Source organism: Callospermophilus lateralis, chromosome 3 (assembly GCF_048772815.1).
Source record: "Callospermophilus lateralis isolate mCalLat2 chromosome 3, mCalLat2.hap1, whole genome shotgun sequence".
NCBI classification, from domain to species: Eukaryota; Metazoa; Chordata; class Mammalia; order Rodentia; family Sciuridae; genus Callospermophilus; species Callospermophilus lateralis.
The window spans coordinates 132,315,016-132,328,267 of record NC_135307.1 but is presented as its reverse complement, the minus strand read 5'-3'; the positions used below and the strand labels follow the sequence as shown (position 1 = coordinate 132,328,267).

Below are 13,252 nucleotides of genomic sequence, written 5' to 3'. Positions count from 1 at the left end.
AAAACTGAAAGCTGGTACCCATTAGACAACAACTTGCATTTTCCCCTCTACCTGCAATCCCTGGCAATCACCATCCTGTTTTCTGTGTCTGTGAATTTGACTATCCTTAGAAACTCTTGTGAGTCACTTATCTTGCTTGCCATGACCTCAAGTTTGATCAACATAGCATGCATCAGAATTTCCTTTTTTATGGGTTGAGAGGGTTTGAGTGTCTTAGTATGTTGGCCAGTCTGGCCCCAAACTCCTGGACTCAAGGAATCCTCCCACCTCAACCTGCTGGATAGCAAGGATTATAGGGTGTATACCATTGAACCTACCTAGAATTTCTTTCTTTTAAAAGGCTCAATAATATTCCATTTTGTTCATGTGTATATGCATTTTGTTTATCCATTAATCCATTTATGGGTACTTGGATTTCTTTCATTTTTAAAATACATTATTAGTTGTATTTGGACACAATCCATTTATTTTATTTTTATGTGGTGCTGAGGATCAAACCCATTGCCTCCCATGTGTGAGGTGAGAGCTCTACCACTGAGCAGCACTCCCAGCCCTCTTTCATGTTTTAACTAGTCTGAATACTGCTAATATGAATATGGTGTATCATTATCTCTTTGGGACTTTGTTTTCAATTCTTTTAGTTATATACCTAGAAATGGTATTACTGGATCCTATGGTAATTGTGTTTAATTTTTAAGGAACCACCGTACTATTTTCCACAGCAACTGTACCATTTTACATTCCCATCAACAATGCACAAGGGGCCCAGTTTTTCTACATTCTCACATTATTTAAAATTTTTTTTGTAGTTGTATATGGACAGCATGCCTTTATTTTTTTTGTTTCATTTTTATGTGGTGCTAAGGATGGAACCCAGTGCCTCATACATGCTAGGCAAGTGCTCTGCCACTGAGCTACAGCCCCAGCCCCCTCACATTATTTTTAAAAATTTTATTAGTTAACCTAATGAGTGTGATATTATTGTCTCTATTGTTTTTAGTGTCATCATGAACTCATTGGTATATATTCAGTATGTTTATATATTCTATTATTATTTTTTGCAGGAAAACCAACTCTGTTGATAAGTACAAATTGCATGGGGTGAGCCTCCTGCCATAGCCAGAAATCCTGCTAGACAAATTCTAAAAGAGCTGCAGCATTCAGTATTCTTTTTGGATGCTCAGGTCATCCCATCTTTGGTCAGTTGGATCCCCTTCAAGCTGGCTCCTATGTCCTTTCTTTATACTAGGGTTTGAGTCCAGGGATGCTTAACCACTGAGCCATATCTCCAGCTTTTTTAGTGTTTTATTTTGAGATAGAGTTTTGCTGAGTTGCTTAGGTCCTCCCTTAAGTTGCTGAGGTTGACTTTGAACTTGGAATACTCATGCCTCAGACTCCCAAGCTGCTAGGATTACAGGTGTGTGCCATGTGCCTGTTATTTTTAAACAAACGTTAGCATTATTGTGTCTGTAAATATTCTGGTATGTAGCTATGTGTTCTTCAAATTTATGTTTTGATAAAAAATACCTGAGATGATCATTTTATGGAGAAAAAATATTTTGGCCTATAGGTTTGGAGATTTTAGTCCATTACCAATTGGCCCCATTGCTTTGGTCCTGTGGTAACACATCATGGCCAAAGTGTGTGGTGGAATAAAATGATTCACGTCACAGCCAGGATGTAAAAGGGGGAAACAAATAAAATACCAAAAAGGGCTAGGGTGTGGCTCAGTGGTTAAGTGCCCCTGAGTTCAATCCCAGGTCAATAATAATAATAGTTATTATTATTATTATTATTAACTGCAAGAGCAGTAATACACACCTATAATCCCAGCTACTCAGGAGGCTGAGTCAGGAATATTGCAAGTTCAAGGCCAATCTAGGCAATTTAGCAAGACCCTGTCTAAAAATACACTACATAGGGGGGCTGGGGATATATCTCAGTTGGTAGAGTGCTTGCCTTGCATGCATAAGGCCCTGGGTTCAAACCCCAGCACCACAAAAAAAAAAAAAAAAAAAAAAAAAAAAAAAAAAAGAAAAAAGAAAAGAAAGGAAGAAGGAAAGAAAGAAAGAAAATACACTACATAGGCCTGGGGGTGTAGCTCAATGATAGAGCAGTTGCCCATCATGTGCAAGGCCCTGGGTGTAACACCTAGCACTCAAAAGACAAACCAATAAAATAATAATAATTAAATTAAATCTTAATATTGTGTGAAATATCCTAATATTCTCATCCTTAATTTTAAATATCTTTTTAATTTAAATATTTTAAATGTTAATTTTTAAATATCTTTAATTGTCTCCTTTCTTTTTATACTTGCTTGTTTGAATCAAGATTCAAATATAGGCTGAATGTTGCAATTGGTTTAATTTATAAATTCCCCTTTCCTCTCTGTCCTTTTTTTTTTCCCCTTGCAATTTTTTAAAACACTGGTTGTTAGTCCTATAGAAGTCCCTCATTCGGAATTTTCTGATTAAAGCAGATATCTTTTCCCATCTTCCCTATTAATTTGTCCCTCTGTGCATCTCTACCTCCAGGTCAGTGGTCCCCTTAGTGAGTAGTACAAGTATCCCCTAATGACTAAAAAAATAGAAAAGTCCCCTCCAAGATTCAGGTCCCAGCTCTGTTTGTTGCTGTCCCCTTCTGGACTGTCTGGGTTCTGCCTAGTAGAGGAAAGAAACATGATCTTAGAGGTATGTAGAGAAAATAGGGCCAGATCTGTCACTGACTAATAAGGTGGCTGACAACATTTGCTTGGGTGTCAGTAGCAGCACTTGTAAGGAGGTCTGGAGATGTCACAATGTCCTAAAAGAGTTGGAAATAAGAATGATTGGGGAAGGAGGTTATTCTGACTGCTCTCTTGGGAGAGCCAGACAGTTCTGATGGGAAAGTCACAGGTCTACAGCACCTGCATGATCTGCTTTCTTGGTGTTCTTTCCTAGACCTGCCAGGTGTGCCAGATGCTGCTGCCCAACCAGTGCAGTTTCTGTGCCCACCAGCGGATTCATGCACACAAGTCCCCCTACTGCTGTCCAGAGTGTGGGGTCCTCTGTCGCTCTGCCTACTTCCAGACCCATGTAAAGGAGAATTGCCTGCACTATGCCCGTAAGGTGGGCTACAGGTGGGTGCTTCCTGGATTACTGTCCTGGTATTGCCCAACGGTTGTTCCTTTTTCTGAGACTTAGAGATTTGGACTTAAAGCCTAATAGAATAAGAACATTGGTTGATATGTGGACAGATGTTTTTATTTTATAGAAGGCAGGATTATTAACAAGAGGAAAGAATGATTTTTAAAAATATTAAATATATTTTTAAAAAAGCTTTGAAGGGGAAGGTTTGGGGGAGGTTAAACATGTTGTCAACTTGGTTTTAAAAGGTATATACAGGGCTGGGGTTGTAGGTCAGTAGTAGAGTACTTGTCTAGCATGTGTGAGGCACTGAGTTTGATTCTCAGCACCACATATTAAGAAAAAAAAAAGATACATTGACAACTAAAAGAATATTTTAAAAAAAAGGTTTACATTTAATTTGTTCACAAATTTCTGCGTTTGGCATACTAAATTTTAAGCACTGTTTCAATAAAAAATTTACTAATTATAGTACTTTGAAATGTTTCTGGTTTCTATTAACAAATGGGGCTGTATGACACCAACCTCAAAGGGCTCTCATGTCTTCATTTTAGTTCGTTTTTGTCAATATGTGAGAAACAGACAAAACCTGAGTATGGAAAAAAATGATCAGCCATATAGTAAAATCAAGAAAATTCTTATTTTGACTGAAATGTCTTCCACTATGTTAAACATTTATAGGCAAGAAGTCATTTTTAGGAAATAGATCAAAATGGGGGGAGAAAATTTATTGATCTTTAATGTTTTCATTGACCCAGTTAGGTCTCCTAGTTAGGAGTTCCTACTTTATTTTCACTTTTGAAAATAATTTTGATCAAATTTGGTCAAGTTTCCTACTCTTTGGAATTTCAGAATTTTTTAATTTAGTTCATTTGACTTTTTGTTGTGTATATTTATGTCGTATCGATACTCAGGATACAAAGATGATTATGACACAGCTCTTGCCCTCAAGCAGACTTTCATCTGGTAATTATAATTCAGTGCTCCCATAGTAGTGGAATGGTCAGAAAAGTTTTCTAAAGGAGATATTAAGGAGTTTTCTAGGCAAAAAAAAAAAGGGGGGGAAGAGCATATCTGGCAAGAGTACAGGTAGGGAGTCCAACAGACATAAAAAAAAAAAGTGTTACAGGAATGATAAACAGTTGAATAGAGATGTCAGGATGGACCTGGGAGTGATGAGACAATCCTGGGGAATTGGCAGAGACCAGGACATGCAAGACCTGTGCTCCTTACCAGACATTTGGATTTTATCCAGTGAACAGTGAGGAGCTACAGATATTTGTAGTAGAGGTATAATCTGGCTCATCTATTTTAGAGAGATCATTCTGGGAATTTGACACAGGAATTACACAAGGGAAAGAGTGGAAACTGCCTGAGAAGTAAGTGTAATGGTCTAAATGCGATGCTGAGGGCTTCGGCTAAGACATAGATAGCTGTGCTGGGCACAGTGGCACATCCCATCCTGTAAGCCTCACTACTCAGGAGACAGAGGCAAGAGGATGGTGAGTTCAAGGCCAGCCTGGGCAACAATAGGCTCTGTCTCAAAAAAAGGTGTGTGTGGGGGGGGGCATAGCTATGGGGATATAGAAAAGGGGCTTAGGAATTAGAAGCATTAGGACTTGATAGTAGCTTTTATGTGGGAGGGAATGGTAGGGGAAGGGTTAGTGATGACTCCCTGGTTGTTGACTTGTAAACAATTGCAAATGTAAGCTGATTTTTTTTTATTATGGAGTTTGGATTATCTAAAGTGTGTTAGAAACAAAACAAACTGAAGATGGGGTTATACAGAGGCCTTACCACCAGGGTTGGTAAGAGCATTACTTGGCAGCATCCCAGGATACATTTTTTATGGTACTGGGTGGATTAAACCCAGGGTGGCTTTACTACTGAGCCATGTTCTCATCCTTTTTTTTTTTTTTTAATTTTTTAGAATTTTGAGACAGAGTGTTGATAAATTGCTCAGGCTGGCCTTGAACTTTCAATCCTTGTATTTCAGCCCTCCTGCTTCAGCCTTCCGAGTTTCTAGGATTATAGGTGTGTACCACCATGCCCAGGTTATAGCATGTGTTTTATAGTATTCTGTAACATTTAAAAATACCTTTCAAACTATGACTTGAACACACACTGCTTATTGGGATCAATAAGTAACAGTGCAGTCAATACTGAAATATCTATCTTTGAATCTTTTTAAAAAATTTTTACTTGTTCTACTTAGTTGTACATGATAGCAGAATGCATTTCAATATATAGTACAAATGGAGTGCAACATTTCAATTATCTGGTTGTACCACTGTGTAGAGGTGTATCATTCGTGCAATCATACATGTACCTAGGGTAATGATATCCATCTCATTCCACCATCTTTCCTACCCTCTCAACCCCTCACCTTTGCCCAATCCAAAGTTCCTCCATTCTTCCCATGCCCCCACCCCCAATTATAGATCAGCATCCACTAATCAGAGAAAACATTCCGCCTTTTAGTTGTTTTGGGATGGCTTACTTCAATTAGCATAATATTCTCCAACTCCAACCATTTACCTGCAAATGCCATAATTTTATTCTCTTTTAATGCTGAGTAATATTCCATTTTGTATATATACCACAGTTTCTTTATCCATTCATTTATTGATGGGCATCTAGGTTGGTTCCAGAGTTTAGCTATTGTGAATTTAGTTGCTATAAAGATTGGTGTGGTTATGCACCACAGTATGCTGATTTTAAGTCCTTGGAGTATAAACCGAGGAGTCAAATGGTGGTTCCATTCTAAATTTCCTGAGGAATCTCCACACTGCTTTCCAAAGTGGTAGCACCAATTTGCAGTCCCACCAACAATGTATGAGAGTACCTTTTCCCCCCACATCCTCTCCAACGCTTACTATTATTTGTATTCTTGATAACTGGCATTCTTAATGGGGTGAGATGAAATCTTAGAGTAATTTTGATTTGCATTTCTCTAATTACTGAAGATATTGAACATTTTTTCATATATTTGTTGACTGCTTGTATGTCGTCTTCTGAGAAGTGTCTGTTCAGTTCCTTAGACCATTTATTGATTGGTTTGTTTGGTTTTTTGTTGTTGTTGTTGTTTTGGTATTAAGTTTTTTGAGTTCTTTATACGTCCTGGAGATTAGTGCTCTGTCTGATGTGTGTGTGGTAAAACTTTGCTCCCATCCTGTAGGCTCTCTCTTCACCTCAGTGATTATTTCTTTTTCTGAGAAGAAGCTTTTTAGTTTGAATCCATACCATTTATTGATTCTTGATTTTATTTTTTGTGCTTTAGGAGTCTTATTAAGGAAGTCAGGGCCTAATCTGACATGATGAAGATTTGGGCCTACTTTTTCTTCTATTAGATGCCGGGTCTCTGGTCTAATTCCTAGGTCCTTGATCCGCTTTGAGTTGAGTTTTGTGCATGGTAGGCAATAGTGGTTTAATTTCATTTTGCTACATATGGATTTCCAGTTTTCCAGCACTATTTGTTGAAAAAGTTATCCTTTCTCCAATGTATTTTGATTTTTTTTTTTTTTTTGCAGTGCTGGAAATTTAACCCAGGGCCTTATGCTTGCAAGGCATGATAGATAAAAAATGTTAGATAAAAAAATGTTGTGATTCAGCTAGAGAAATTACTGAAGAGAGTGACACTAAAATCTTCAGTGATCTGTGGTTGAACTCAGAAGACATACAACTAAATCAACTATTCATTTTCTTGTAATTTTTATATAATTTGCGTGCCATGCTATTCACCCATTTAAAGTATTATATATAATACAGTGGTCTTAAGTATATTCACAGAGTTATACAGTTGCCACAGATAATTTCAGAACATTTTCAGCCCCCTAAAAGAAACTCCACGTTCACCGATATTTCCATCCCTTCACAAATTTACTTTCTGTCTCTGTTTCATAGGTTTATCTATTCTGGACATTTCATGTAAATGAACTCATGTAAACATGGTCTTAGCATAATGTTATAAGATTCACATATGTTGTACTATATATCAGTATTTCATTCCTTTTCATGGCAGGATGATATTTCGTTGTATGGTTATACACATTTTTTTCCTTCATCAGTTGTTAGATACTTGGATTATTTCCATTTTCTGCCTATGAACATAAATGTACATATTGTGTGAACATGTTTCTTTTCTTTTTGTGATGCTGATTGAATCCAGGGTCATGAACACACTAGGCAAGTGCTCCATCTCTAGCCCTGTTTTCCTTTCTTTTGAGTGCGTACCTAGGAGTGCAATAGTTGGGTCAAATCATGTTTAATTTTTTTTTCTTTTTTTTAGTCCCAGGGATTGAACCCAAGGGTACTTAACCACTGAGCTATATCCCTAGCCCTTTTTATTTTTTATTTTGAGATAGGGTGTCACTAAGTTGCTTAGGGCCTCACTAAATTGCTGAGACTGACTTTGAACTCACAGTCCTCCTGCCTCAGCCTCCTGAGTCACTGGGATTACAGGTGTGCACCACTATACCCAGCCATGTTTAGCTTTTTGAGGAGATGCCAGATTGTTTTTGAAAGTGGTTGCATCATTTTTACATCCTATCAGGAATTCATGAAGTTTTTGACCTCTCTGTATCCTTACCCCTCTGTATCCTTACCAATGCTCATTACCGTCTGACTTTTGGTTGTAACTATCTTTATGAAAATTTACAATTCTCCTAATAGATAATGATATTGGGCATGAACATCCTTTCAAGTACCTTTTGGTCATTTTATATTTTCTTTTGAGACATGTCTAGTCAGATCCTTTGCCCATTTTTAAAATTAGGTTATTTGTCATCTTATTGATTTTTTTTTTTTTTAAGAGAAAAGTGCTGGGCTTTAAACCCAGGGTCTCTGAAGACTAGGCAAGCACTCTCCCACTGAGCCACATTCCTATCCCCTGTCATCTTATTGAGTTGTAAGACTTATTTTATACATTCTGGATATAAGTTCTTTGTTAGATATGATTAGCAAGTATTTCTCTCCACTGTCTTGGTGTTAATGCTTTTTAAAAGTAGACTTTAAAAAGATACCTATGTTCCATTTTATTGAGCTGTACTAAAGAGTTTTACATTTTTTAATGTTTTATACTATTTTTGCTTTTTCTTAAAGACAATGTAAAAAAGTCTATATGTGTATATACATAATTTATATTTTTATATGTGTGTGTGTATATATACACATTATATTCAAATTTTAAAACTTTTTCTGTTCTTTGTTGATATTTGATTCTTTTTTTTTAAATTTTTATTGTTGGTTGTTCAAAACATTACATAGTTCTTGATATATCATATTTCACACTTTGATTCAAGTGGGTGATTCTTTTTTTTTTTTTTTTTTTTTTCTGTGATGCTGGGGATTGAATCCAGGCCTTGTGCATGCAAGGGAAGCATTCTACCAACTAAGCTATATCCCCAGCCTCTTTGTTAATAATTTGGAGAATAGCCAATAATATCATAAGGAAGCAAGATTAGACTTAAAAAAATTTTTTTTCTTTTAATATTTTTTTAGTTGTCAATGGATCTTTATTTTTTATTTATTTCTATGTGGTGCTGAGAATCGAACCCAGTGCCTTACACATGCTAGGCAAGCACTCCACCACTGAGCCACAACCCCAGCCCACAGACTGTTTTAATAATATATTATTTTCTTATTTGTGATCATTAGTGAAGTTAAATATTTTACATTCTTTTTTCTGAAACTTCTCATATTTCACAAATATGATGCTGTTGTCTATTTTAAAATGCGGTCAAAGTTTGTGTCTCAAAGTTGGATTTCTTTTATGATGCTTTTTCATCAATTTGTAAACCCTGCTGGATTCAGTCCTTCACAGAGGCTACTTTACTTGTGATGAAGGCTACTTTTCGTGTTCTTTTATCACTTTAGCAGGCAGGTGGTTACTACCTAGTACAGCCCCAGCTCTGTCCTTTATGTTCTGCCTTTAGTGAGGTTTCTCAAAGAACATCTATTGGATAAATAGAAGAATTCTCTGTGGCATTTGTGAAAAGTACATTTAAGTTGTTTCTGTAGGAATTTAGCAAAAACTGCAATATAAAATCACTTAACACACATCAGGTTTGTCCACTTTGGATGAATTTGGAACATGTGACTTTTTTCCTCATGATATCTTGCAGTGTGGAAATACTTCTGTGTGCTAGAAGTTGGTTTCACTTTCTTTTTTTCTTGTTCTGAAGATTGAACCCAGGTCCTTCAATTTCATTATTTTGTTTCCCAGGAGAGAAAAGAAATAAATTAATAATTTGTATAGAATCTTTGTAATTTAAAGCATGTACAATTTTAGTACTGAATGGGCTTCATAGTTTAATGCAAATAACTTTCTAGTTCTACAGGTTGATCGTCATTGCTGAGATTTGCAGAAGTGATTCTATTCTCCTTTACCCCTCAAACCCTGCCCATACAAGAAAAAAAAAAAAAAAGAATTTATCAGAATTCTGGGATGATTATGTGGATTGTGGAAATGGGCTAATATAATAAAGGTTGGCATTCAGGAGTCAAAGAATTCTTCTTCTTTTCTGGTTCTGGTACTGGGGGTTGAACCCAGGAGCACTGCACTGCCAAACTACATTCCCAGCTCTTTTTATTTTGATTTTGAGGCAAGGTCTTGCTAAGTTGCTGAGGCTGGCCTCAAACTTGTCATTCTCCTGCCTCAGCCTCTTGAGTCACTGAGATTATAGGCATGCACCCCCCTACCCTTTTTTAATTTTGAGGCAGTCTCATTAAATTGTTGAAACTGACCTTGAACTTGCCATCCTCTTGCCTGATCTCCTGAGATTGAGTTACAGGTGTGCACCACCACACTAGACATAGGAGTAAAAGAATTTACTTAAGTGAAAGCAGGTCCTTTGAATAAAGCAAGAATCTCTCTTCTAATGCCTCCTGGCAAATCAAAGTCAGAGTGGCAAGCAACATTGCTACAAAAGAAAGATAAAAAGAAACAGCAGGGAGCAGAGAAGGTATTCTCTCATGAAGGGAAACCCCTATGTGTGTTTACAGATAGGAGGAAACACTCCTTTTCTCTAATACTGAAAAAAGAAAGACAGTATTTCTAGAGAGATGTTTTGAAGTTGAAGACGTGTTTTACATGGCCTTGATTTTAGAAAAATGACTTAAGATGATTCCTTATTTTATTTTTTCATACATAATAAAAAAGTATATATACCAAACAAAACTTAGAAAATACAAATTGGTAGGGAGAAAAATAAATAAAAAGTTAACTGCAGTCCTACCAAGGAGTTATCACGATACTTTAGAACTGCACTGTCCAGAATGGTGCCAGTCATGCGTGACTATTGAATGCTTGCAATGTGGCCAGTGCAGCTAAGAAATGGGACTTTTAATTTGATTTCATTGATTTAAATTTAAACAACAGCCGGAGTGCGGAGGGGGCTCGGAAAGGAGCTGACGCCACTGGCCAGGATGGTACTTGAGAGCATGGCCCGAATCGTGAAGGTGCAGCTCCCGGCTTATCTTAAGCGGCTCCCAGTCCCAGAGAGCATTACCAGCTTCGCCCGGCTCACAGTTTCAGAATGGCTTCAGTTATTGCCTTTCCTTGGTGTACTTGCACTACTTGGCTACCTTGCAGTCCGTCCATTCTTCCCGAAGAAAAAACAACAGAAGGATAGCTTGATAAATCTTAAAATACAAAAGGAAAACCCTAAAGTGGTGAATGAAATAAACATTGAAGATTTGTGTCTTACTAAAGCAGCTTATTGTAGGTGTTGGTGTTCAAAGACGTTTCCTGCCTGTGATGGTTCCCACAATAAACATAATGAATTGACAGGAGATAATGTGGGTCCACTCATACTGAAGAAGAAAGAAGTGTAATAGTAATGATTTAGGATTGGTCAATTATGTGCTGTAAAATCTTCCAACAACATTTTCTCATTCTTTGTATAGAAAATCTTTGAAATGGTGGTTTTAATTATTACTACTGGCTGAATAATTATTTCTTCCAATTTATTTTCTCGCTACATTACTGTTTATATTTGATACTTAGTATATTCAAAGTCATTTATGTAGAAGTTATTTGTCAAGTCTCATTCTGATTTCAAAGAATTAATGTATATTTCGGCAATAAAATCCATACTTCTGGTTTTAATTAATTTAGAAATTAAAATTTTGGCAATGTGTCCAACACTGTTTCTTTTGATAATTAATAATTCAACAGAATCCGTACTTTAAAATTTCCCTACACTGTTAAATATATTATTTTTTATATTGCTTTGTTTTGATCCTTTGAAATGATTTTTTCTTCCTTTGGCCTTCACACTCTGATTTTTTAGGTGAATTAAGAAAAATATTACCATCAAAAATTACTTAAGGTTACAGAGATAAGTTTTTTTGCTTTATAGAAATTGTTGTTTCATTAATATAAATACCCCAATTTCAAAAAAGAAGTAAACTGGATATAAAAAGTTCCAATGAGGAATAGTTATTTACATTATAAAAGATTTGTTTACTTTACAAAAGGCATGTTGTATGTGTATGTATTGTGTGTCTGTCTGAGCTAGTGACAGCTGGAGGTAGGGTGGCAAGAACATTTAATATCTAAATGTACCTGCTGCTGCAATTTGAGGTCAGTTAGAAATAAAAGCATATCTGAATTCAGATTAAAATGTTAAATAGTTCAAAGTTACATTTACATGAACATTTTTCTCTTAATAGTATAAATCATTAAAACAAAACATTAAAATATTTTCAAAATAAATTTAATAAACAATCTTCAAAATATTTACAAATATTTTCTTTTTAACATACACTGAGCCACATCCCTAGCCCTTTTTTGTATTTTATTTAGAGACAGGGTCACACTGAGTTTCTTAGCATCTCGCTAAATTGCCGAGGCTGGCTTTGAATTAGCGATCCTCTCGCCTCAGCCTCCCAATCTGCCAGGATTACAGGCAGTACCACCATGTAGAGTACAGTTCTTATAATAATAGCTGCTTAAGTTAGGCTTTTTCTTTTCTTTTTGGTATTGGGAATTGAACTTAGGGGTGCTTTACCATTGAGCTACATCCCTAGCCCTTTTCATTTTTATTTGGAGAAAGGTCTCACTAAGTTGCTTACCACCTTGCTGTGTTACTGAGACTGGCTTCAGACTTGTGATCCTTCTGCCTCAACCTCCCAAGTAGTTAGGATTATAGGCATGTGTCTGTTTATTAAAGGTACAATCCATTCAGTTCACTGTTTTCTTTTTTATATGTAGAGGTGCCAGGAGTCAGGCATTTAATTCTTCCAGTAATAAAGCTAATAATTATTGAGCATTTATATGTATCTGGCACTTCAGTAACATGGTAGTTGGATTTTGAATTTATTACATGTAATGTCAATAGGCTGTACTGCCTAGTTCTTGTGATTAATCGCAAAAATTTTAGTTAGAAATCTAGTCTGTAGTTTCTAAGAAGTCCAAAATTATTGTTCTTTCCTCTTCCCATTTATCAGTGAAGAAAAAATACAACATTGCTCTCACTTCTTTGTTTTTGTTTTTTTTCCTGTGACTTTTATTCAATACCTTTAAGGGCTTCACTGTCAAGAGTAACCAATTATTTTTTCTACAGTTGGTCCCAAGACTTGGAGAAAGTCCTCCTTACCAAAAGTTTATATATTCTTGTCTGTGTGTTTGTGGTCATGAAATGTTGGGTTTTTTTTTTTTGTTTGTTTGTTTTTTGTAAAACCACTCAGCAACATGTCTCTAAACATGTTTTAGTGTTTTCCATACTTAGATTTCACAGAAGATAAATTTTCTGAAAATATGTAGTCTAAAATGAAATTGTCAACTTTTAATTTTGTCAAATAAATAAGAGCACTTAAAATAAAAAAAAAATAAATTTAAACAACCATGTGAACAGTACAGCACAGAACATTTCCTTTATCACAGTAAATGCCACTGGAGAATGCTGCTTTGGAGTACCTCCTGCTGATCTCTAAGACTTGTTTGTTTTACTCTGTTGGTTATTAGGTGAGCAAAGCATTTCCTGACTGCACATTTCATTAGGTGGCATCCCTGCTAACTCAATACCAGCCCAGGGAAAGGCAAAGGCTTTCTACAGCCTCCTTCTGGACTTCTACAGTTGGGTCACACTTTAAATCAATGCTGTTTATGTGACTACTAAATC

The 13,252-nt window shown here is 36.1% G+C and overlaps 1 protein-coding gene, 1 non-coding gene and 1 pseudogene across 4 annotated transcripts in view; 2 read left to right on the top strand and 1 right to left on the bottom strand.

Annotated features, from left to right (window-relative positions):
- Znf592 (zinc finger protein 592) overlaps nucleotides 1-13,252 on the top strand; it is a 52,965-nt gene that overhangs the window by 31,325 nt on the left and 8,388 nt on the right. For all 3 annotated transcript variants that reach the window (XR_013090786.2, XR_013090787.2, XM_076851295.2), the window contains exon 4: nucleotides 2,943-3,121. Coding sequence is in view for 1 of the 3 variants with exons in the window: in XM_076851295.2 (XP_076707410.2) it covers nucleotides 2,943-3,121 (179 nt within the window). In the remaining 2 variants the exon portion in view is untranslated. The remainder of the gene's footprint in view (nucleotides 1-2,942; nucleotides 3,122-13,252) is intronic.
- Nucleotides 1,098-1,162, bottom strand: LOC143396057 (U7 small nuclear RNA). Its single transcript, XR_013090947.1, has one exon. It is a non-coding gene; the product is annotated as a U7 small nuclear RNA (small nuclear RNA).
- Nucleotides 8,477-11,101, top strand: LOC143395613 (CDGSH iron-sulfur domain-containing protein 2 pseudogene; annotated as a pseudogene).